The sequence below is a fragment of the Delphinus delphis genome, chromosome 7 (assembly GCF_949987515.2).
Source record: "Delphinus delphis chromosome 7, mDelDel1.2, whole genome shotgun sequence".
NCBI classification, from domain to species: domain Eukaryota; kingdom Metazoa; phylum Chordata; class Mammalia; order Artiodactyla; family Delphinidae; genus Delphinus; species Delphinus delphis.
This window is the reverse complement of record NC_082689.1, coordinates 89,095,673-89,123,448: the sequence shown is the minus strand read 5'-3', so window position 1 is coordinate 89,123,448 and position 27,776 is coordinate 89,095,673. Positions and strand designations below refer to the sequence as shown.

Below are 27,776 nucleotides of genomic sequence, written 5' to 3'. Positions count from 1 at the left end.
CCCTAGGGACATTATTATAAAAATGTCCAGATAATGGAGATATATTCAGCCATCAGAGAACTATGCCCATGTACTTATGGCATGACAGAAACGGCATAGATAAGGATGTCTACTTTCATGCGAATAAGATTTTGAAAAAGAAGTGTTTGATTTTGTCTACGTATGTTGGACATCTAGTGAACAACATGCAAGATGAAATCACAAGCCTTAAGCAATATATCCCCACCTCTTGATGTTTCACAATTACACGGTGCTGATGGAACACGTCTTTTTTTTTTTTTTTTTTTTTTGTGGTACACGGGCCCCTCACTGCTGTGGCCTCTCCCGTTGCGGAGCACAGGCTCCGGACGCGCAGGCCCAGCAGCCATGGCCCACGGGCCCAGGCGCTCCGCGGCACGTGGGATCCTCCCAGACCGGGGCACGAACCCGTGTCCCCTGCATCGGCAGGTGGACTCCCAACCACTGCGCCACCAGGAAAGCCCCATGGAACACATTTTTTTAAAGAAACCAAAAACAAAACATTTTAATGATATGGATGAATTTATGTGAAATATATTTTCCTCACTGGGAAACATTTAATACAATTTTTGAGTAAATAGATACTAAGGAAATATGTAGCTGAGCAATGTAAGACTTGAACTTCCCTGTGCATTTTTAAAAATTTCATTTTGACTTGTTTTGTGAATAGCCCCATGAATAGAAATGGTATTTTTCATCTTCTCCTAAGTGACCTTTGCAGCCTAAAGATTTAAGTTTTCTGGACTTCAGGTGAGAAATTAAGTGCATTGGTTTCCAAAATCTAGACTCTTTTATGTGATTAGGGGAACTTTTCCAAGATAGAGAATGGAGAATTGTCCAAACTTGATAAGAATACCTGAAGGCTGGGAAAGATCTAGTTAGTGTGGGCTCTATCATTAATAGAGACCTGCAGTGTCTCCCAAAGAGGCGGGTAATCAGTGGATACTTAAGGAAGCTGAACCTGAAACACAGAAACCTCTAGAGCAGCAGGAGGATTCCTTCTTGCCAAGCCTACAGTCAGTGGGAGGCCCTTCGTGAGGGTAGGTACATATTCGAGTCAATATCGTCTAGGGAGGTCTAGGGAGTCACTGTGTACCAGGAGGAGCCATGGTGGCCACTGAGCTCCAGAGACCTCATTTTTCCTTCATCTCTGACTGGACTTGATTACACAAGTGCTATGTTCCTGATAGTAACACGAGAAATCATCAACAGAGAAAATCACTATTTTCTCATAGTAATCACAGTGATTATTACTGTGTGTCATGTATTATTTTTAAAGCATCATGGAGTGATTAATATCTGTAACATGAATACACAGATGCATAAGTAATGAATTGCGTGAAGTTTTATAAATGTTAGCACAATCTAAGATTACAGAATTATCCAGAGAAATTCTAAACTTTTTCACTTAACTGTGTGTCTGTAGAGCTTATTATAAATGGATTGTGATTCATCATCTAAGCTAAGCTAAACCTGCGGTTTCATAAAAATTGATGACCCATATCTAAGTCTATAAGACTATATGTACTGAAGAAAGAGATTGGGGAGAAGAAACTGTTTAAAATGCATAAAAATATTAGTCCTGACTATAAATACTGCAGCAAATTTATGAACAAATTCACAGATGGCAAGGGCATCAGCTATAGGGAATAGGGTTTCCAAACATCTTATTCCCAACCCAACCATTCACCACTTGAGGTAAAAGAGACTATAAAATTAACTGTTAATAGTAGCACAAGAGCTTTTCCCTGTGCTGGATGTGTGTAGCACGGCGCTTAGATATAACACTTATCTCAGTGTGTCAGGAGCAAAATGCATTCAGAGCTGTCCTTGTCACACTCCTTGAAATGAATAATAATTACAAATGCGAGTTTAAGGAATTGCTTTATTTTTTGTTTGATTTTGCAAAGATGCCTACCTCATCAGAGCCATCTGCACAATCAAAATCTCCATCACACCAAAACCTTGAAGAAACACAGTCCCCATTGGCACAGAGAAAATCTTTCACTGTACAGGTTTGTGGCTCTGGGGACAGAAAAATAGCACAGGGTTATTCTCTTATATGCAACTTCATTCTAAAATTTGTATGACATACAACATGAGGTAGCATTAAGAAAATAAAGGTTAGCCAAGCAGAACCAATAAATTGTTTAGAAAAAATGTTTCATGAAGGATCTATGGTATGTAATATAATGATTTTTCAAATTTATTTTTAAAGTCATGAATAGAAAGTGGCATTATAGAAACAAATTGAAAAAAAGACAAAAGACAAATAGCCTACTGTTGAATAAAAATGCAGCAGGAAAGTAAATTAAAAGGCATAAAAATCTACACATTAAAACGAAACAACAATTTTTTCCAGGTGAAATTCTGAGTCATTTTATGTATTTACTTAAAGCAAGTAAGACATTTTGTTACTCCCTGTGGGTACCCAGGGCTGTTTATTTACTGAAGATTCTAGAATTTGGGTCTTGACTTTTTATTATATATTCTAATGACTTTCTAATTCTTCAATTTTGTCCCCAGAAAATCCAGAGTTCCTAGAACTAAATTATACATGGGGGTATTATTGGACAGGACTGGGTGGGTAAGGATTGAAGAGGCAGGAGGAGACTCTTTTTTGAAAATTGCCTCTTTATTTATGCAATTGTTTGCTTATGCCCTACATAATTTACCTGCCATTTTAGATAATTTCCCAATTTAATTTAATTATGCTTCACCATATTCCACATAGGATATAAGCCAAACATTGTGACTTGCTATTTGGCTTCATTCCTATGTGGAATATGTTTCATCTGGACAATGAAGTAGGATTGCAGAAATTTGTTCCTGCAAGTAATCAATTTGACTGCTGGGCATCATCTATTGTTTGGTTTTGTTTCTCCAAAGAAAACTGATATCTGGTATGATGAGAGAACCCCTTCTTGTTTTCCCCCAGTCATTAACTGTATTTACAGCTGTTTCACACACAATAATATTCTTGTTCGGATGAAAGAGAAATAGGTAACTGAAATTAAATTTAAGGAATATTCATATGAAGCATAATTTTCTACATAAAGACTGTGCATAATTCAGCCTGTATTTGAATATTGCTCTACACAATCACTAGGTTTCTAGCGAAAACATCTTGAATGTTTGCTATCATGAAGACTCCTACATTTCTATATAAAGACCCCGTCTGAGAACACTGGAAGAGTTGTGAAAAGTGGAATATGTATCAGAGCTTTTTGCTCTGCTCTGGGACTTTAAATTGTGAACTTCAGACTATGAATAAGATAAGATGCTTATCAATAGCATGATAAGGGGGGACCCCCCCCTCATTTTTCAATACTCCTTTGTTTAGACAGCGTTACAAGAACAGTTTCTCTTTTTGACTTTGCACTATATTTACACATACTACATTTTAATTTTAAAAACAACTTTATTAATACTAATATTACTAATTATAACAATAATAAAAATTACCAGCTACTGATTTCTTGTTTGTTGTTAGGCACTAGGTGAAGTTAATGCCAAGCACTTGAATTAGCTTGTAAGTTAATATTTACAACTCTGTAAGGTAGGTGCTATCGTTGGATCCTTTTTTAGATGAGTAAATTGAAGCACAGAGAGGATAAGAAATTTACTCCAAATCACCCAGCAGGCAAAAGAGCTAGTATTGAACTTGAACCTAGACAACCTGATACCAGGGCCTATACTTTTACTGCTAGGCCGTATCATTGCCTCCTATACCACTGAAGAAGTAATAAGTGCTCACCTATTTCAGGAATTGACATTAGAGCCCTGAAAAGTCAAGTTAATTGTCCAAGGCACATGTCTAGCAATGTCTATTTCACTTTACAATAATAATAAAAGAAAACCCTTTTTCTCTTTTTATCCATCCATACTGAAGCTGTTTCACCCTCCATCTATCTGCAGACACATGCACTTTTATTCTCAGGGAAAAGAAATTATAGTAAAATAAATTACTTAATGAATCAATGCTCAATTCATGAAACGATGGTAAATAACATTAAAATATTTTCATTAAATAATAAAGAGAGAGTACATCTAAAACATAGTATATTTAGATGTTTTACAACAGCAGTAGAATCATTTTATTTCATGGACATGAGGGTATCCAAACAGGATAATTCTTCCTTTAATATTCTAATTTACCTTTATTCTAATTAAAAGCAAGTGTGTTTATCATGTGCTAAGCAGCAATAATTTCACAGGGTTTTACACACTGCTATGGGGAGGGCTGGATGTTGCTGATGCAGGGTTATAGAAAAGTTGTATAGGTAGTAGTTCAAGGCATTTGCCCAATAGTTCCACAGAACATCTGATCTATAGAGACTTGTCTTACAATTGTTAATTATTCCATTCCAATATGTGTGCAAAGGAACTGAAAGACTTGCTTAGAAAAGCATTTTTCAATACAAATGGAAATTCTGTATGCTTCTACCATGTTTTTAAAAAATGCCAGCAAATCTACTTCTGAATAATAATCCTGAATTATTTATACATACACAAATGACATCAAGGAATGGGGAAGCTAATCTGCTTCTAACTCTCATCTATATGCCTTAAAATTTTTTGCTACTAGTTATCTCAAAAGAAATTCTCTCTTGAGGAAAATGTAGTTTTGTTATGAGAGAAGATCCTAAGTGATTGTACTCTCTAATTGTTTATCTTGCCTTTGATCTTTTCAGGATAAAGTAAAAGACCAATTTTTAGAACTTGGTGTGATAGTTGGCACTTTTCTTGTGAAAAAGAACAAAAAAATGACTATACCTGAAATCTAACCCATCTGGAAAGAAAATTTAAATGTGACATTTTTCCCTAGTATTTCTAAAATGTTTTTCCCACACTAACTTGGTCTGATATTACCTATTCCCCGGATCTAAAATAGATAGGGAATCCCATACATGAACGATTAACCAGGTTTTCCATAAATCTCATTTAAACATGCTAGATTCACAGCCAAGAAGCCTTTACAGGGCATGTTTCAGAAGGCTGATTCTATAATAAGGATAAAAAATAAAGGCATAGTATAAATTGGTCACTTCCTTTGATACTAGTGAAGGCACAAACATACTGCCTCAGAATTGAAACGAACTATGAGAGCCGTCTTGCACAAAATCTAAGAAGCTATATTCAGAAAATAAAAGCAACTTTCAAAGCCACAGAGTTAGTGGCATAGCAGAAAAGCTTCCAGACTCCAATTTCTCCACTGAGTATACTATCATAAACCCTCGGTGATAAGTTCAACAGTTATATCAATGTGGGTGTGAGCATCTGAGGAGAATTTTTAGAATACAATTAGTATAACTGACATGCTATACAAAAAATCTTTTCATATAAATTCAGTGTGAAAGTACTAGAAATTCAAATAAGGCAGATGCAGCTTGTCTTTCTACATAAACCTTGATCTAGTTGATCAAATTATTTGATACTTTAAAATCTATTGGAATGCTAGTTACTTCTTAATAATGCAAAGATATGAAATAATTTTATTTTGCACATCAATTACTTAGAAGGCATACATGCTATATATATATTTGTTGCTGATGAAAATAGTAGAGATGTCAAGATTTCTCAAATATATCCAAACCTTTGATCCAGATTAAAAAATTACTCCAATAACAATGAAATTTTCTTATTTTTAAGAGCAGAAATCACTGCTGAAGCAAAGTGTCCCTGCTGAACACTTAACAAGGGAAATGATCATCATCAGATGATGAAATGACAATGGACTAATTATCTTATGTAGATATAAAACATTAGAAAGCATATTAAACTAAAACATAGCTGGCAGTTAATTGCTCCACTGCTATTCCAGCTCTTCCCATATCTATGGCCGGAATGTTTCCAATACAATTTAAAACATTAATTCATTATATATGATTCACAAACAAAGAAGTCCAAAAGAAAACTTTAAAATACATTGCCAATATTATAAATATGTGTCAGGCACTGTGTTAGACCATGGTACATAGCCCTACTCCTTAGACCATCTCCAGATATTTAAGTAGGAACTCAGATAAATGTGATAAAGAAATAAGTGAGGCAATGGAATGCAAGCGAATGTTGTGTGATAGTATGCAGGCCTGTAAAAAAAAAAAAAAAGCATGTTGCTATTGTATAAGGCCAACTTACTATCTCTGGTATGTTTCACTACTTAATAAGAGCTAACAATAAATGACAAAATGTGCACTAAAATGCATATCGTTGACTAATAACATTTAGAAAACATAATAACATTATACCACTGTCCTTTTGGGTATATTTTTGTCATCTATATATATTATAATTATATATATAAAATTGTGTGATGTATATAATATAGTCATAATTACAATATATATTATAATTATGTGTATATAATTAAAATAGTTCTGTTGTAATTATATACATATTATTATAATAATTTCAATTGATAATAAGATATTGGAAATATCTTGAAAGCATTTTAATACAACAACAGTATTTTTTCTAAGGCTGACTTCTATGGGACTAGTCTCTTGGTGTTCCCTATAGATATACTGTATTTTTTCTTCTCATTCTTCAGAGACTCAGCTTCTGTCTATGTGGAACTGGCATTTTCAATGCTTAAATCTTCCCATTTTTCTGGCCTAGTCAAGATGGTATCTTCAAACACCACTCAATGATGTAGAGCCCATGATCCTTTCTCTTACATATTCTTACATGTTTAACATGTTACCCACTCTGATACTTATCCTGTGTATGCCTTCTATTCTTCCATGTCACAACTATAATATGCTTCATTCCTGTTCACTGTCATCTCTCCTCTGCAAATTCATCAATATTACTTGTCTTAGCCACAAGCTCAGAGTGAGTAGGGACTAAAAGAGATACACACAAAACTGGGTAGTTTATACTGCAATGCTTGATACTGCAGTCAATTCTCTTGCTTTTTCTTAAGGGCTCTATGGCTACAATGATTTATCACTAAGTTTCCATGGTGACAAGTGAGAGGCAATGTTCCTTCTCCTTGCTTTCTTGCATCAGAAGATGACTTTTAGGAGATGTCAGCAAAATGATATTCAGCCACTTAAGAAACCCCAGGAGACTCAGAAGTGAGCTTTCTCAACCCTTCATTCTTCTTTATTTCTCATTAAAGCAGTAACCTAACTTCTCACACAATTTAAATTACCACTTGAATAAAGAGTCTTCCAAGATGTGAGTCTCCCAAGATGTGAGTCTCCTGTGTTGCCTTCCCACCTACCCTCTCTTGTTTTCAATATCCTTCAGTCACAGGCATTTCCTCTCAGGTATATTATTGATAACTAACACTAAATGTATCCAAAACTAAGCTAAGTAGTTATCTGTGTATTTAAGCTCTGAAATACAAATAAACTAAATTAAAAGTATAAAATAATTGTTTCTTTTTTATATTTCTCCTCTATTCTTACCACCATCACCCCATTAGATTTTTATTTTAATCACTGGACAGAATCTGAAAACATGCTATATAAAAATTGTTTTTTTAACTACTGATTAAAGGAATCTAGAACACTCTAATGACTCTCTGCAATATTCTTTACCTTTCTAAAGAGTACGATCAGTTGGGAGATATCTATGTGAAGAGGGAGTAATAATAGTAATACTTTCTATATTCAAAGTATTTCATAATCATAATGATCCAGAGATTTCATAATTAATGTACCTGATACTCAAACACTATTCAGATTAAGTTCTGAAAGTTATTCAAAACATTTGTTGACATTTTGCAAACTGAACATCCAAGTGGTGTATTAAAGCTATGACTCTACTAATCGTATGCTTTTAAATAATATATCCCCATGCTTTAATATAACAATTCCTATTTTGTCTCCTGTATCTTGGGAAATGAATGCTCTAAGTCCAATGCATAAGAGTAGACATTATTGTTATCATAAAATCCTTTTTGGAAGTAGCAGAATGTAAATATTTAATCAATGGAATTTGATTATTATCTTATTTTGAACATGATTATATTGTCTCTTTATTTAAACAGCAGCATAAGAAAGTGCCAGTAAGAAATACATTCAGAAATTAATGCTAGAAGATAGAGATACTATCACAATTTTACATACTGTCATGCTTCTTAGAAAATAAAATTGTTGGTTAATTAATGTCTTTTAAATTTATTACATAAAAATGCAGGAGGCAGATGATGATAATAGCTTTATTCTATTTTGAGAGGAAAGCATCCTGAATACATATGGTGTTCACCACTCCAGAGAGAATAAATGATATTTCACTGAAAGATGCTCTTGGGTGAATTTGTAGTGTAAAAGGATTTGACACAAATAAAATGAATTCCATCCATTAAAGAATGATATGTTTTGTACTGTCTCCATATCATTCAGCTCTTTGTATGAATTTGCATCAAGGGCTACCTTCATTGCATACTAATGTGTTACATTAAACCTCATGATACTTTCATACTAATTCTGATAAATGTAAGAAAATGACTCCCAGGATGAGCATTTCAATAATTCTACCGTTTGAGATTTAGGTCAATTTAGTCTGAATATTCTTGTTCAAATGTGAATATATGTATAAAAATGTGAGCTGCAGGACAGACAGGTTCAAATTCATACCTTAACCGAACTAAAAATTGCTATCCTGCTTATTAAATACGCTGTCAAGCTTGCAACGTTCTCAAGCAAGAGTTACTTACTACAGTTTTCTTCATCTGAATTATCACTGCAGTCATTTTGGCTATCACACCACCAGTGATCTGGAATACAGTTGTTGTTTTTACACTGGAATTCATGAGGACCACAAGTCTTTTTATCTGTAATGGAAAGAACCAGAATTTGCATCGTTGACTTCCATAAAGACATCCCTCACGACGTCCTCACTGCCATGTCAAATCCAGGGGACATGATATTTCCTCAGATCTCAAGTCAGTTACTAACTGAGAGCATCCCTAGGAAAAACTGAAGGCAAGTTCTGAATAAAATTTCATTGTGAGCTAATTACAAAGTAACTGATTGGACCACCACTCAAAGTCAACACAAATCAATCAGTAAAAATAAAGATCAAAATTATCCAAAACTACCTTTCTCTTTAGGACACTCATTTCCTAAGCCACCTTCTATTTCTGATATAAAGCAGCAGCTATAAAGAAATGATTAAACTCTGGTTGTCATCTTGTCTTCCTCCCTTATAAGTTCTTACTCAAAATCTACCTGTGGTCAGCTGATCTAAACTCATAGATTGTAATAGCACCTAATGTGTATAGACCTTGAAAATTCTTAAAGTGCCATTTCACTTAAACTTCTAAATAATCCCACTGAGTATCAGGAGATGTATTAACTAGCCCTTCACTTTACAAATGACAAAACAGATACTCTTAGAAGTTTAAGAACTTGATGCATTTTCACTACTTTTAAATGGCACAGCCAATATCAAAAAAGCATGCTTTGACTCCTGATTTAGTGTTCTTTACAACAAACCTGTGTCCATAGGATCCAGAAACAAAATTCATGCAATAAGAATTTATGCAGAGTTTAGGTCATATATTTTTAAATTTTCATAAGAGTAATATCCAACTGTTCATAATCTACGGCAGCACTTCTTAAACTTTAATGTGTCTACATATTAATTAGTTGGGAATTTTGCTAAAATGGAGATTGTGATTGAGTAGATCTGGAATTCTAACAAGTACCCTAAGTGACAACATCATCCTCGGTCTATGGCACACACTGAGTACCAAGGGTCAAAAGCATCAAGATGGTATAAATTCAAATACATAAAATAATAAGAGTAACAATGTCATTGCACAATTTAGGATACATTTTTCTTTCACATACTTAGATCAACTCCTTATTCTCAGCCATGTTAGAGATGGACAGTGAAGTGTTCAACGATTCAGATTAGTAAAATAAATTAACTAAAGGAGAAGATAAGCTATTTGGTGGTGCTTGCTACTCTTTACTACAGAATGCATCTTATAAAATTCAGATTTAAATAAGATTATGAAAACAAAAGTGATTTAGGTTTAATTATGAAAATTAAGTAATGATCATATATTGAAGATCCAGCCCACCTCTTGCGTAAGCATTTTCATAAACATGATCACACTCAATCTTCAGAACATCCCTAAGAAGTACTATTACATGCATTTAAATAAATGAGAAAAATAAAGAGTTTAACTGATTTCTCCAATTTTACAATGGTCTTAAATGGCAAAGGAGGAATTTATATACAGATCCTTCTCAAGAAACATTTTGCATTTTGTAGAAATTCTCATGATAGACTTCAAATGCATTGTTCTACTAATAAGTATATATTATATATAGCCTAATATATATATATGCATATAGATAGATAGATATTAATAGATAGATAGAGAAAGAGAGAAAGAATATTTCCCTGCCTCTCTTCCATCCTGCCTGCCTACCTGCCTATCCGCTAATGATTACTCAGAACCTAATTTGTGTCACTGTGTTGGGGCTGTGTTTTGTAATATATCCTTTTTGCCTGTGTTATACCTCACTTTAGATTTAAAAATTGGTTTAAAATCTACAGAAGTTCTAATGTAGTATTATGTACATCTCAATCAAGCAATATGTTAGGATGATTGGAACTTAAATAATAAGCCTTGAAAATATGGGATTTGATACTGAAGTATTTAGATGGTTATTTCATTTTGTCAATTAAAACAAACTCCTCTGAAACTACTACTCTAGGTAACATTAGTTTTATTTATTCCTTGCCATGTGTTTCTTGCATTATTTTAGAATATTGCTTAAAATTTTTAGAATAGAAGAATATAAGAAAGGGCAGTCTGAATCAGTCAAATAGACCATTTGACTTAGTATTACAACATTGTCCCCAAGCAATTCTCCATGACTACAAAAGGTTAACAATCAGTACTAAATATCAACACAATGTGTTTTTAAGTTTTTCCCCCCTAAATCCTTGTACTTTTGTTTTCTATGTTTAATTTTTTTTTCATATTTTGTGTTTCAAAGAGACCTGCACTAATTTCTTAACAAGAGCAAGTTACAGTTCATTGCTAAGGTTTCAATTTGGGGCGTGCAGAAACAGTATGTGGAAAGGTTAATTGCCTTAGGTAAGGTTACTCGAATTTTATGTTTCTAAGTTATTTAACTTTTTGATCCATGACACTGCTTATAAAAATTACAAATACAAACTATATAAACTATATAGACTTCTTCTGCATTTAAAATCTCCCTTGAGGAGAATATATATATATATACACACACACATTATATATATATACATTATATATATATACACACATTATATACATATATATATACACACACATTATATATACTTTTTTTTAGTAAGGTGTAAAACAGCAGTTCTCAAATTGGCTTCACATTAAAATCACCTAGGGAACTTTAAAAAATCCCTTTGCTTAGTCCATATCCCACATCAATAAAATCAGACTCTCTGGGGTAGAACCCACACATCAGTATTTTTATTAAAGCAAGTTGAGTGATTCCAAGGAGCAGCCAATATTGAAAATCACCGGCGCCCCCAAAACTGATTGTAGAACAGAACATATATAATCCCAAATTGTAATACTTTCGCATAATTAAAATACTCACAGTATGTAGCACTTTCTATTAATTCATATTGTTAAGCAGCATTGGAACTACGCTTTATTTCATTTTTTGATATTATAAATTTGGAGAAAAATATAGTTTTCAAACAAGTTTGAAAACGTGTTTTCTTTGTTTAATACATTTTCATATGAATTGTAGATACTCAAGACAAATTTGATCCTCTCAGAAAGGTGGAGTGAGGGACCACCAAAACACAAAACTGTATGTAATGCGTACTGCAGTACTGTTGGTGCTTCTTTGTATATGCTTTGCCTATTTCTGAAAAGAAAGAAAAGAATCTGGTGCTGTGATGTCTTGCAGAGCAAGAACTAGGGAAGTGGACTGAGAGACAGGGGTGAAAGAGAGATTTAAGTTTCTCTTTATACTAAAAGGAATCCAAAGGAGTCCATAAACTGCTGGAATTAATAACTGAATTTGAGAAGGCCATAGGATACAACGTCAATGTATATATTTAATTATACTTCTGTATATTAGCAATAACAAAACATTAAACTTAAAGAAAAACTTTTACAATGGTATCAATAAAACAACAAATATCTAGAAATAAAACTAGTGAAATTTGTGTAAGACCTTCATACTGAAAACTATAAAAATTGCTGAGAGAAAGTGAATAAAGTCCAAGAAAATGCAGTGATATATCATGCTCATGGATTAGAAAACTCAAATTGCTATAATTTTCTCTAAATGAATATATAGAATTAATGAAACCCCTATAAAAATTCCAGCAAGTTATTTTTGAGGGAATAGGTTATCCTAATCTAATTACTTTTAAGAAATAGATTATTCTAAAATTATATTGAAATGCAAAGGATCTAGAACAATCAACTAATACTGAAAAAAGAACAAAGTTAGAGTATTTACAGTACCTTATTTCCAGTTACTATAAAGTTATAGTAATCACGAGAGTAGAGTATTAAGCAAAATGAAACCAGAAATATAAGACTACACATATAGTCAACTGATTTCAACAAAGGCTCCAAATCAGTTTAATAGGGAAAGGAAGGTCTTTTTAAGCAACTACTACTGAAACAAGTGGCTATCTATATGAAAAAGGTAAATTTCAACCTATCATACCCATACACAAAAATTAATCTGAGATGATCATAAATGTAATATAAAGCTTGTAGAATATAGGAAGATATTTTCATAATCTTGGAGTAGGCAAAGATTTCTTAGATAGAACACACAAAATAATAATAAGAGAAAAATTGGTAAATCGAACTTAACCAAAATTGAATTTTTTTATTCTTTAAAAGACATCATTGAGAAAATGAATTGGCAAATTTTTCTTCACATTCAAAAGTGAAATATTGGAAATATGGAGTTTCTGTTGTTCTTGCTAATGTTCTTTTGTAATCATCACTATCTATCTTCCAGTTCAGGAAACATGATGATTAAAGACAGTTAAGTAACATGCAATGACTTTTGTTACAAAAAAAGTGAGTAATATAGTCACAGAAACACTGAGGCAAAAAAAAACTATGAGAAGTTGAGCCTCCATCATGGTATCTCCTTGTTTCCTTGTGTTCCAGATGATAACGCTGTAGAGTCAGAAGTATGGTGTTAGAAGTGGAGTTAGAACTGGAGCACCTTCTTTTGTAGAAAAGCTTGTCTCATCTTGGGGGCAGGATAACCATCTGTTAACTATCAAAGCATAACTTCTCTCTGTAGATGTCATTATGTTCTTTCTTTAAATCAACCTTATAGTTTTTATCTCTCACTCTAAATCCCCCTCCAGGTCTCTGTTAGCATCATATGGAAATGAATACCTATATATGCTGCTCACAAATATTCTAAACCTCGTTGACTGGTCATGAATTCTGGGACAGTGATGATACAAGGAAATATATTCTCTTCCTTATGTTCTATAGTAGGTAGGATTTATTGGCACATACTTTTTGGCTGAAATGAACATAATAGGTATATGGAGGAGGGCAGTGCAGAGATTGTATGGTGGCTAGATGTCCTAAGGAACACAGATTTCTATCATTCTGCTCCACCATCCATCCTAACTAATGGCTACCATTTTTCTTAGTCATTTCATGGCCCAAGATGACTACTAGTGCTTGAGTCATCACCTTGCAGGCCTGAAGGAGTAACGGCAGAAAGGCAAAAGAAGAAGTCTTTTTACTTTAAGAAAGCTCCATTAACGTATTCTTCCTGGAAGTTCCTCACAATACTTCTGCTTACATTTCAATGGTCAGAACTTAGTCATGTGACAATATCTAGCTTCAAGGGGAGATGGGAAATGTGATGACATTCTGAATAGCAATGTGTCAACAAAAGACTTAGTGCTCTGTTTCTAAGGGGAAAGTGAAAAAATGGGTATATTGATAGGCAATTTAGGAGTCTCTGTCAATACGTAAACAAGACTAAAGCAATTTGAGGTGATTTCCATGGCTGCTGAAAGAGAGAATATTTCTTTCCTTTCAAGATTGCAAGTATTATAACCTCAAGTTGCCATGGGTCATTTAAAAACCATGTAGAGAGTACCCATCTCAGAAGCCAACATAAGGAATAGTTCAGAACTGGAGAAAAAGAAGATAAGGCTCTTGTGACTCTATGTGAATACTTGGATCCAAATTGTGCCTGAAGTCAATTCCATCCACTCCTTGGAATCAAGGCAGAAAATTTATTTTCCCACTGGTTTGTGCTGAATTTCTTTTGTTTACAGACAAGAGTCCTAACTAATGCAAATACCATACTATATTTTGCTTAGAAATAGTATGGACTCTTATTAATATTTTTTTCTGTATGTGCTGATTTACATAATTCCCAAGCTATTTCATTGGTTTCTAATTACCTGGGAAAATCAGTCTCTTTCCACAAGAAGTCTCAAAATCAGTCTCTATTGAAAAGTGATTTGTAAACTCAGGTTTCCATGAAAATGGGAAATGGTACACCTTCTTTTGAGCATATTCTCTACATGACCAACATGATTACAGCATTTAGTGATACTGATTATCTGGAAAACTGCAGGTTGCCTTGCATTGTAAAGTGTATGGTGGATCTGAAAATTAATTTCATGTTACTTCTCATCAATCAGGGTAATATTCCTCAATGAGCACTTACATGCACAACCTGTTCTTCTAGGGGAAGTGGCAATAATATGTGGATGCACCAACAGTTGAAAAACAATGCCAACTGCAGCATGTCCCCATGGGATTCTCCTACTTCTGTTTTGCTTTTGAATTATTAATTTTTTTTTAATTTTTACATTATTCTTCCAGGTAGAGAAGAGAAAGCTTTATAAAGTAAAACAAATTAACTATGACATGTTTTCTTTATAAAGAGATGAATCTATAATAAGCTAGCTCTCTAGAAGCTCCAATAATGACATTTTAAAAATTGCATGTCAATACAATGTAATTTTCAGTGGAAATTTTTTGAATTCACATTACGCAGTTTCAGAAAGTGTCATATTACATCCTGTAATGCCATCTATCGCATTTGACAAGAATTTGTGCTTTTTTTTTCTTATTTAGAAATTTGTATTATAATGTTATGGGCGTGAAATGAGGGGAAGTAGTTATTATCCCATCTTTTGTCAACACCCTCTGTACGTCATCTGCCAAACCCCTACAAATCGATTCATCATTTTCTTTTCAACAGTCTGTAGTCATGACAGATTGTATGTTAATATTGTACAAACAAATTTACATTTGTGATTCACAGATGAAGAGGAACCCAAATCTCCATAATACGAAGGTATGAGTAGAGTATTTCTCTTCAGTTATTCCTGAGCCTTGGTTAGAGATTCTGGTAGTCACTGTCTAACAATTCTACTTACGCTCCCTCTTCCAGCTTAAGAGAAAAACAAAATAAGCCTCTTGCTGCATTTTTCTAAATAATGATTCTATGTTTTATTTTAAAAGCAAACTAAAAGCAAGTTGAGGCAATTAAAAAGTAAGTCTACCAAAATATTTCTTAATATACAGTTGACTACATTTGTCTATTTGGTCTGACCCTATTGATTAAGAGTCAACAGACAATTGCTCAATTTTGGATAGACAACAACAGACCCTGATTTGGTTTGGGCAATGAGGCATACACAGTGGAAAGAAGCAGAGCATTAAAGGCAGAACTTGATTTGAATCTTAATTATGGCTCTTACTCGTGTGTAAGCTACGGTAGTAATTATTTGTCTTCTTTGTGCCTCAATTTCCAGAAGGCTAAAAACTGAAGGAAAATACATAAAGCGTTGAAATGAAACCTGGCTTCATAAGTAGTAACTAGTGACAATTAAGTAATAGTAACATACTTTGGAAAGTGTGTAATGAATTTAGTTAGAAATGTCAGAAAAATGTGTTAATGAATTTGTAGCAAACTATTCAAATATTTACCAAATTTTTCTTTTTTAACACTTCTATTTGGTGGTTTTCATTTGATATCATTTATTACCTTAATACTTTGAAAAGTCAAGGCCCAAATACACACACACACACACATATATACACATATACACAAATGGATCCCTTCAATCACTTCATCACTTATTCAATATGCTCTCAGTTTTTCAGGATTTTGATATTGTCGAATTTTCTCACTATAATACTTTAAATTTGTGTATAAATTCATGGAGAAATGGACTAAAATATAAATATTTTTAACTTTCTCGTATTGATAGTACTTTGATTTTAGTATTTCTAGTATTGAGTGGCATGATTATTTCTCATACAACTTTTTTTTTTACGTTTTTATTGGCGTATAATTGCTTTACAATGGTGTGTTAGTTTCTGCTTTATAACAAGGTGAATCAGTTACACATATACATATATCCCCATATCTCTTCCCACTTGCATCTCACTCCCTCCCACTCTCCTTATCCCACCCTTCTAGCTGGTCACAAAGCACCAAGCTGATCTCCCTGTGCTATGCGACTGCTTCCCACTAGCTATCTATTTTACATTTGGTAGTATTTATATGTCCATATGTACACTACCACTCTCTCACTTTGTCTCAACTTACCCTTCCCCCTCCTCTTGTCCTCAAGTCCATTCTCCAGTAGGTCTGCGTCTTTATTCTCGTCTTACCCCTAGGTTCTTCATGACCATTTTTCTGTTTTGTTTTTAGATTCCATATATATGCATTAGCATATGGTATTTGTTTTTTTCTTTCTGACTTACTTCATTCTGTATGACAGACTCTAGATCCATCCACCTCACTACAAATAACTCAATTTCGTTCCATTTTATGGCGAGTGGCTGAGTAATATTCCATTGTCTATATGTGCCATATTTTCTTTATCCATTCATCTGTCAGTGGACACTTAGGTTGCTTCCATGTCCTGGTTATTGTAAACAGAACTGCAATGAACAGTGGTACATGTTGTGGTACATGACTCTTTTTGAATTATGGTTTTCTCAGGGTATATGCCCAGTAGTGGGATTGCTGGGTCATATGGTAGCTTTATTTTTAGTTTTTTAAGGAACCTCCATACCGTTCTCCATAGTGGCTGTAGCAATTCACATTCCCACCAAGAGTGCAAGAGGGTTCCTTTTTCTCCACACCCTCTCCAGCATTTATTGTTTGTAGATTTTCTGATGATGGCCATTCTGATGGCTGTGAGATGACATCGCATTGTAGTTTTGATTTGCTTTCTCTAATGATTAGTGATGTTGAGCATTCCTTCATGTGTTTGTTGGCAATCTGTATATCTTCTCTGGAGAAATATCTATTTAGGTCTTCTGCCCATTTTTGGATTGAGTTTTTTTTTTGATATTGAGCTTCATGAGCTGCTTGTAAATTTTGGAGATTAATCCTTTGTCAGTTGCTTCATTTGCAAATATTTTCTCCCATTCTGAGGGTTGTCTTTTCATCTTGTTTATGGTTTCCTTTGATGTGCAAAAGCTTTTAAGTTTCATTAGGTCCCATATGCTTATTTTTGTTTTTATTTCCATTTCTCTAGGAGGTGGGTCAAAAAAGATCTTGCTGTGATTTATGTCATAGAGTGTTCTGCCTATGTTTTCCTCTAAGAGTTTTATAGTGTCTGACCTTACATTTAGGTCTTTAATCCATTTTCACTTTATTTTTGTGTATGGTGTTAGAGTGTTCTAATTTCATTCTTTTACATGTAGCTGTCCAGTTTTCCCAGCACCACTTATTGAAGAGGCTGTCTTTTCTCCATTGTATATTCTTGCCTCCTTTATCAAAGATAAGGTGACCATATGTGCGTGGGTTTACCTCTGGGCTTTCTATCCTGTTCCATTGATCTATATTTCTGGTTTTGTGCCAGTACCATACTGTCTTGATTACTGTAACTTTGTAGTATAGTCTGAAGTCAGGGAGCCTGATTCCTCCAGCTCCGTTTTTTGTTCTCAAGATTGCTTTGGCTATTCGGGGTCTTTTGTGTTTCCACACAAATTGTGAAATACTTTGTTCTAGCTCTGTGAAAAATGCCAGTGGTAGTTTGATAGGGATTGCATTGAATCTGTAGATTGCTTTGGGTAGTAGAGTCATTTTCACAATGTTGATTCTTCCAATCCAAGAACATGGTATGTCTCTCCATTTATTTGTATCATCTTTAATTTCCTTCATCAGTGTCTTATAATGTTCTGCATACAGGTCTTTTGTCTCCTTAGGTAGGTTTATTCCTAGGTATTTTATTTTTTGTTGTTGCAATGGTAAATGGGAGTGTTTTCTTGATTTCACTTTCAGATTTTTCATCATTAATGTATAGGAATGCAAGAGACTTCTGTGCATTAATTTTGTATCCTGCTACTTTACCAAATTCATTGATTAGCTCTAGTAGTTTTCTGGTAGCATCTTTAGGACTCTCTATGTATAGTATCATGTCATCTGCAAACAGTGACAGCTTTACTTCTTCTTTTCTGATTTGGATTCCTTTTATTTCCTTTTCTTCTCTATTTGCTGTGGCTAAAACTTCCAAAACTATGTTGAATAAGAGTGGTGAGAGTGGGCAACCTTGTCTTGTTCCTGACCTTAGTGGAAATGGTTTCAATTTTTCACCATTGAGGACGATGTTGGCTGTGGGTTTGTCATATATGGCCTTTATTATGTTGAGGTAAGTTCCCTCTGTGCCTACTTTCTGGAGGGTAAAAGTATTTTGTTGAGGATTTTTGCATCTATCTTCATCAGGGATATTGGCTTATAGTTTTCTTTTTTTTGTGACATCTTTGTCTGGTTTTGGTATCAGGGTGATGGTGGCTTTGTAGAATGAGTTTGGGAGTGTTCCTCTCTCTGCTATATTTTGGAAGAGTTTGAGAAGGATAGATGTTAGCTCTTCTCTACAGGTTTGATAGAATTCGTCTGTGAAGCCATCTGCGCCTGGGCTTTTGTTTGTTGGAAGATTTTTAAACACAGTTTCAATTTCAGTGCTTGTGATTGGTCTGTTCATATTTTCTATTTCTTCCTGGTTTAGTCTCACAAGGTTGTGCTTTTCTAAGAATTTGTCCATTTTCTCCAGGTTGTCCATTTTATTGGCATATAGTTGCTTGTAGCAATCTCTCATGATCCCTTGTATTTCTGCAGTGTCAGTTGTTACTTCCCCTTTTTCATTTCTAATTCTGATTTGAGTCTTCTCCCTTTTTTTCTTGATGAGTCTGGCTAATGGTTTATCAATTTTGTTTACTTCTCAAAGATCCAGCTTTTAGTTTTATTGATCTTTACTATCGTTTCCTTCATTTCTTTTTCATTTATTTCTGATCTGCTCTTTATGATTTCTTTCCTTCTGCTAACTTTGGGTTTTTTTGTTCTTCTTTCTCTAATTGCTTTAGATGTAACGTTACATTGTTTATTTGAGATGTTTCTTGTTTCTTAAGATAGGATTGTATTGCTATAAACTTCTCTCTTAGAACTGCTTTTGCTGCATCCCATAGGTTTTGGGTCATCGTGTTTTCATTGTCATTTGTTTCTAGGTACTTTTTGATTTCCTCTTTGCTTTCTTCAGTGATCTCCTGGTTATTAAGTAGTGTATTGTTTAGCCTCCATGTGTTTGCATTTTTTCCTGTAATTGATATCTAGTCCCATAGCGTTGTGGTCAGAAAAGATACTTGATATGATTTCAATTTTCTTAAATTTACCAAGGCCTGATTTGTGCCTCAACATATAATCTATCCTGGAGAATGTTCCATAAGCACTTGAGAAGAAGTGTGTATTCTTTTGTTTTTGGAAGGAATGTCCTATGAATATCAATTAAGTCCATCTTGTTTAATGTATCATTTAAAGCTTGTGTTTCCTTTTTTCACTTTGGATGATCTGTCCAGTGATGAAAGTCGGGTGTTAAAGTCCCCTACTATGATTGTTTTACTGTCAATTTCCCCTTTTATGGCTGTCAGTATTTGCCTTATGTATTGAGGTGCCCTAGGTTGGGTGCATAAATATTTACAAGTATTATATCTGCTTCTTGGATTGATCCCTCGATGATTATGTTGTGTCCTTCTTTGTCTCTTCTAATAGCCTTTATTTTAAAGTCTATTTTGTCTGATATGAGAATTGCTACTCCAGCTTTCTTTTGATTTCCATTTGCATGGAAGATCTTTTTCCATCCCCTCACTTTCAGTCTGTATGTGTCCCTAGGTCTGAAGTGGGCCTCTTGTAGACAGCATATATACAGGTCTTCTTTTTGTATCCATTCAGCCAGTCTATGTCTTTTGGTTGGAGCATTTAATCCATTTACATTTAACGTAATTATCGATATGTATGTTCCTATTCCCATTTTGTAAATTGTTTTGGGTTTGTTATTGTAGGTATTTTCCTTCTCTTGTGTTTCCTGCCTAGAGAAGTTCATTGAGCATTTGCTGTAAAGCTGGCTTGGTGGTGCTGAATTCTCTCAGCTTTTGCTTGTCTGTAAAGGTTTTAATTTCTCTGTCAAATCTGAATCAGATCCTTGCTGGATAGAGTAATCTTGGTTGCAGGTTTTTCCCTTTCATCACTTTAAATATGTCCTGCCAGTCCCTTCTGGCTTGCAGAGTTTCTGCTGAAAGATCAGCTGTTAACCTTATGTGGAGTCCCTTGTATGTTATTTGTTGTTTTTCCCTAGCTGCTTTTAATATTTTTTCTTTGTATTTAATTTTTGATAGTTTGGTTAATATGTGTCTTGGCGTGTTTCCTCTTGGATTTACCCTGTCTGGGACTCTCTGTGCTTCCTGGACTTGATTAATTATTTCCTTACCCATATTAGGGAAGTTTTCAACTATAATCTCTTCAAATATTTTCTCAGTCACTTTCTTTTTCTCTTCTCCATCTGGGACCCCTATAATTCGACTGTTGGTGTGTTTAATATTGTCCCACAGGTCTCTGAGACTGTCCTCAATTCTTTTCATTCTTTTTTCTTTTTTTCTGCTCTACAGTAGTTATTTCTACTATTTTATCTTCAAGGTCTTCTGGATGAATGGATAGATAAGACTTTGCCATCATAGATAGAAATATTTAGTATGCAACTAGAACACAGTTTTCGTTTATCTTCTCCTCAATACCCTAAATACCTTAGAGAAGCCATAGTTTAGATGGTTTAGAATGCTTAGGAGAAACACTGTTTTTTATCTGGAGGAAAGGGTGTATGAAGAAAAAGTATGTTTTAGCAATACCATTGTCTGGTGGCCAATTGCACTTTCTGCTAAAGTACTTCAAGTCTCTATTGTCATATCATGCCTTATTTTCATACGTAAAATCATTTCAACAGAGCAGATTATGGAAAGTCACGATAATAACACAGACTCTATTTTTAAGGACCCAACTGACAGGCTGTAAGGAAATTACTGAAAAAGGATAAAAAGAGGAAGTGGAAATAGTTGTGCTAGATGATAGTGACCAACACTTTTCAATCTTAGGCTCTGATCTAATTATGTGGATATGCAGTAGGATACCCTCTTGCCCCTTACATACTTATACAGTCTTCAAGATTCCCTTTTGTCAATTTTTTTTCCTTTAAAATGAATTTAATGCATATTTAAATCTGATATCAGCTGAATACAAAGGTTTGGTTGTAAATCTATGGTGGGAGTAGAAGAGAAACAGCACATTGAGCTATTCAGGGTCCCTCAAATGGAGGAATATCCTTAGATTCTTGAACCACAAAGCAGTAATGTCTTGTTCTGATACATGGACTTGAAATGTATGGTGTAAGTGCCCCATCTACAATCCTTGGTATCTGTCATGCCTGTCTATGCTAAGCCAATGACTTCTAACTACAAGCACATGTGACTCTCTGCTTGGTCCCAATCTGGAGGTGCTTTTTAGGCACTAATGCCCTTCCCTTCCTTGGAGCAGTGTTAAACCAATGACTGACAGGAGTTGGTGAATAAATATCTCAGCTCTGTCCTCTTTTTAGGGTAACTGAGTATTCTATATTATCTCACAGAATTTCCTGGTAGAATAGATCTCATTCCTGCAGTAACTTGCTCAATAATGTACCTTCTATTCCTCCTTCCCTTCCTTGGTTAACTGCCTGCCCATTACTGATTTCTGGAATCATCTCTCCAATAAACCACTTACACTCAAATTCTTGTGAATGCAAGTTCTAATTCCAGGAAAACCCAACTTAAGAAAGGATGTATGTAGTCATTTAGTCAACAAACATGAGTCAATGCCTATCATGTACTTGGCACTGTTCTGAGTTCATAGGGTTTATACCAGTGAATGAAACAGATATAAATCCCTACCCTCATTGGTTTATATGCTAACGGCCAACTGCTGATTTGAGAGACTAGAAATAAAGAAAAAAAAAGTTTACGGAGAGTAAGGAGTGTATTAATGAGAAACAAAGAAGAGAAGAGGATAAGGAATGTGTGTGGAGAGGGAATTTCAAACAGGATAGTCTGAAAACTCTACACTAAGAAAGTGACCTTGAAAATTGGCAAAGAGAAAAGGATTGAGACATGCTGCCATCTGGGACAAAGGGCATCCCAGGAAGAAATAGGACCTTGAAAGAATAAGCAGGCCTGGAGTGTCCAAGAAACAGCAGGGAGACAAAGGTGGCTAAAGGAGAGGAAACAGGTCAACTTCAGCAAGAGCCATGGGAGAGGTAAGGAAGATGGTCCATTTGTGCAGAGGGGCACACACATCAAGCAAGGCTTTGAACAGAACTTCTCTTGCTATTTCTCCTCCTTGGAAGAGAGCATATATATTTGGCCTCTTCCTTTTTTGACAAATGAATTTCAGGTACTTGTTTAGATTTATGCCAAAATAAAGATAGAGATTTGAAAGACTGCTAAATGATTACAACAATACAGAAACCCAGATCGTGGACTGCCATGGTGGATTCCTTGGCCTGTATATATTCTGGATAATTACCTTGTTCTCAGTCTCAGCTTTGTCTTTATATTTACAAAGCTAGCATGGTGGCATACACTGATAAATAGGTAAAAACAAGCCAAATTCATCTTTGAGAGAATACTGAGAATCTTATATTAAATGAAATGAATCTAGGGACAAGATTTATTGACTAGAGGTCAATAATTGGATTTACTGAATAAAAGTACCAAACAGGTCTATCATTTCAACCAGAATTGTATTTTATTTTTTATAGCATTGGCATTTTTTATTTCATTGTAGTTGGTACAGTAAAATTTGGTTATCCAAAGAGATTCTTAAGTAAATATTGTTATGAGCAGTTTTTAAACTAATATTAGTATTTTCAGATTCCAGCTTGAATTTTATGTTTTAGTTTGAAAACAATAATAGCAGCTAATATTTATTGAGTGTTTTCTCTGTACTAAGTTCAAGACTAAGCCTGATTCATGTGATCCTCCCAGCAACTCAACAAGGAAAGTATATTGAACAGTTGAGAATGCTGAAGTTCACGTTACAATAAATTACTTGTCAAATCCCACAGCTCTTAAACTGTGAGACCAGGACTTGAATCCATATCATCTCATCCAATATCTACACTATAACCCATTCTGAAACTGGAACACAAATAATCCCTCCAAACAACGTTCTCCATTGCTTCCTTCTTTTGCCACTTTACACCAAGATCTCAAGTTTTATGGATTCTAAAAGATGACTAAAATTGTAAACATGTCAAAAGTTGTGCCACAGTTAATTCAAGAAAAGCACAGTTGCCTTTACCATAAAACCCTGAAGCTGCAACAGGTCGGCATCAGAGGGAAAAAAAAATTATACATTTAATAAGTGTAATTTACACTTAGAGATAAATATGGACAAAATTTTGAAGCTGTCAGTGACAAGATTTGTTATTCCTGAACTGTGTACATTTTTTCATCATCTGGCATACATTATAATTTGAGGAAAACAAGTTAACTCATTAAAAAAAATTATGGGGGTCTCTCTCTTTCTCTCTTTGTTTCTCTCTCTCTCAGGACAGAATATGCCCCTTACTTGACTTACAGTTCAACCAGATGCTACATATCAATACATGATCACATCAGCCTTTATTTTATCATTCCTCATTGGCTGCCTAGTCAGCAAGGTATTGATTTTTTTTTTTTTTTTTTTTTAAGATTCTGCTTACAGTACATGATTGTTTGCTTGGCTTTACTCCCAGATGTCTTTAAAAACCTTAATAGTGCACTTCCCTGTTAGATGGATTTATTCACCTTTTAATAAGCCTGCTTGCCTCCTATATTAATACTGCATCTGCTCTAGAATCATATTTATCAGAGAGACAGGAGGCTATGAAAAAAATGCAAAAAAACCAGTGCTTGGACTGAATTTAATATGAGAATTTAAATAAAGGTGCCAATAAAATTTACATTTTAATACAGTGACTAGACATATGCAGAAAGCAAAGTATCTCAATGGAAAATATAAATCATCATTAGATCAAAAGTAAGCCAAAAAGAGCTCAAAGATGGACCCTTCTCAATGAATTTGTGTATATCACAAAGTTTACAAAGAATATGCTGAAAGTAAGACTTAAAGTTAACCTAGACTGCCTAAGAAGAAATCTGGGGAAAAAAGTGCTCATGAAAAATAGAAAACCAAATGTTATGGAGGACAATGGATGAGACAACAAATTGAACCATACTAACTATGATGTACCAATATAACATTGTGGGCATTCTGTATCTTGAAACCAAAAGTCAATTATGTCTTTGAAGAGATGATAAATAAATTTATTGTGAATAATACCTTCAAGGTTAATTCTAAGCTGCTGAAAAACTAGATCCAAAGAATAATATTTGATGACAAACTGAAGGGACTATACTGATGGTATGCCAGCATACCCACCCTTGACACAACTTTATTAAACATTTTATTAAGAAATTACGTAAACATATGAAATGTGTTGTTGTCAAACTTTCAGATGGCACAAATCTAGGAGACATACTTAAAATGTGAAAAGACATGGTTATAAGGCAAGCATTCTCAACAATCTGGAGTGAGGGTTTGATAGAGAATGAACTTTAATAGGTACAAAAGGAAATAACAAGGTATATGATGTAAAGGAGATTAAATATAATAGCCCTTTCAGCACCAAACAAAACTTTTTTTTCCTTTTTGCTGAGACCTGAGAGAAATTATTCTGAGCATCCTTTTAAAATAATAACGCCATTATCATTATTATATAGATACAATAATAAGTTTTATGTAAAATTCTATTATATTTTGTTAAGACATCTCGCATATAAATGGATGACGAGTTGCTAAGGTAAGGGTCAAGAAAGACTTAGATATCTTCTCAGATTGGTCTGCTGACCACGAAAGGTCATTACACAGATCGAGGTTCTGATTTTGAAAAGAATTTGGACTTTAGTAATTATTCTTTATTATTGCACATTAAGAGCATAGTGATGTGATATAAACATTCAACTGGACAATGGGTAGGAAAAAAGTCATCAAAATTGACAACAAAACAGGAGAAACAAAAACAGAACACCGTAATTCTGTGCTTTTTTTCACCAATACTGGATGAAAAATTTCCTTTTGGTAAAAGGAATATGCATATGGTTCCAAATGAAGGTAGAAGAGATTCAAATTTCAATCAACTAGGTAACATATTTGAGGTAGGGAAAAAATACCCACAGTTACTACTACTTTTACTGAGTGAGACATTATTGGAATTGGGGAGAAAAAATAGAAGGAATACGCTGCAAAGAGAAGCTAAGAAGAACGAACAAAAATGAAAAGATGGGAGGAAGGACACGAATAGTGAAGAAGAAAGACAGAGGAGAGATAAACTGGAATTAAATTTCCTGGAATAAGTAAAGAAAAAATTGTCTTATTCTATTCAAACTAAAGAATGTTTAATAGATTTATGAAGAAAATTGAGCTTTGTAGGTCTATGAATTAATGAAATTTATCAATCACTATATAAATGTGTTTTGGAGAACAGTTAAATCTGTTGAGGGTAAAACAGATACACAGAAAACTAAGATTTTCTTCTTTTCCAATGCTAATGAATAGACTGGATAATTCAGCAACAATGAGCCAAATTTTGTTCCACCAAAGAGATCTGAGCAAACTTTCTTGTATCTTGATGAAAACGATTTGATATAATAAAGAAGTCAAATGTCTACAAGATTTCTCTCTCTATATATATATGAGAAAAGATTTTATTGAATTCATAATTTTAATAGAAACTTTTAAAACAGTTTCAGTTAACAGTAAACTGATACCTTTCTTAATTACAAATGAATTTTTTGTGTTATATAATCGCTCTCCTTTTAGGCATTGAAACTAACTTGGATGGAAACTGATCATTAGGAAAACATAAGCAATTTAGATGGTAAATTTTGAAAAATATAATTATACCCCATTGGTATTATTATGTGGACTATAGTCAGATTCTTGTTATTTGCAGAGGATGAAGTTCCTGTCTGGGGGAAAAGAAATCTTATAAATAATCTCATCTAAGCCTCTACATTTAAGGTGTAGAAACAGCCTCAGAGAACTTATGTGACTTCTTCAAGTCACACTGGTAGTTAATGACAAAATTTTGATTAGGCACAGGATCTCTGACTCTAAAAGTTGGAATAATTGTGTGGAAATCTGATTTTCCCTGGGCCAGTCAGACTTGTGTCCAATTCATTGGCCTGACTTTACCTTTCTGACTCTCTGTTTCCTCATCTATTAAATGGGAAGAATAATTAACAACCAGAATAATAATATCAATTCCACCTAATTTGAAGGTTTCTCTAAGGATTACAAGAAAGTGATGAACACATCTTAGGGCCTCAGTTAAATTTAATTATCTTGTCCTCTCTTCCTGTTCTCCCAGTTTCTACTTTTCTATCTTTTCTGATAATGGCCAGAAACGAATTCCACAAGTCAATCAAGACCATCTGTTCAAAATTCAAATGATAAATCAACAAATCTGAATATAGGTAAAGAGGCTGGGGGTACAATAGATAAATTTAGGAAAACTTAAGTATCAGTATCTCCCAAATCTCTGTTGCTAGTTTTTGGTTACCTTTGATTATCCTCAATAGCCAAACCCTCATCCTCTTTTAGCCCAAATCTTTAGCAAAGACCATCTTTCAATATGGGCCCTCTACTAAACACCAAGATCTGATTACAAAATAAAAGGAAAACAATGGACCCCAAAAGAGACAAATGCATCATTATGTTTCTCAAAAGAGTTGATCCTGTCTTCTCCAGGAATGATTTTCACAATAAATCCTTCACAAAATCCATTAAAGAAAAATTAATTCTCAAAGTTTATCAATGATTTCTCCACTTTACAAGTCTAATTACATTGGTTATAGTCAACTTCTGAGTAAGTTCACAATGTTTGACTTAAAATGGCTTTATATAGAACCCTCACTTTGGACACGCCTAAATGGGCTTTTACTCATCTGAAAAAAAAGAAAATAAAAATATATATGTAAATAATTAAGAAATATTACGGAAAATATATATCCAAATGGAGGTAAATATATCAAATCTAATCTAAATATACTAGATGAAAACAGCATATTCTTCTTCATACTTCTAAGTTAGCATAAATGTTCCATTGACTCAGTGTCGGAAAAAATATTTGCTTTCAGGAGGAGAGAACATTTAACTTAAACAGACCCATTATGTGTCAGATATGGTATAAATCATTTTGAGAATGTAGTCTTACTTAATCCTCTTAATAAGTTTATGATAGATATTGCTCATTTTACACAAGGAAACTGAAGCATATGGACGTTCATACACTTAATATTATTATATGGTCAGTAAATCATGAGGCCAAATTATTTACTGATCTTTACATTCTATCATACTACTAGTGTGATAACTACATATGTATTC

The 27,776-nt window shown here is 34.0% G+C and overlaps 1 protein-coding gene across 1 annotated transcript in view; it reads right to left on the bottom strand.

Annotated features, from left to right (window-relative positions):
- The window catches only part of LRP1B (LDL receptor related protein 1B), a 1,457,034-nt gene that overhangs the window by 160,224 nt on the left and 1,269,034 nt on the right, over positions 1 to 27,776 (bottom strand). Inside the window, exons 67-68 of the mRNA XM_069540814.1 lie at positions 8,690 to 8,806; positions 1,937 to 2,043 (exon numbers count right to left, since the gene is read on the bottom strand). Of these exons, the coding sequence (XP_069396915.1) occupies positions 1,937 to 2,043; positions 8,690 to 8,806 (224 nt within the window). The remainder of the gene's footprint in view (positions 1 to 1,936; positions 2,044 to 8,689; positions 8,807 to 27,776) is intronic.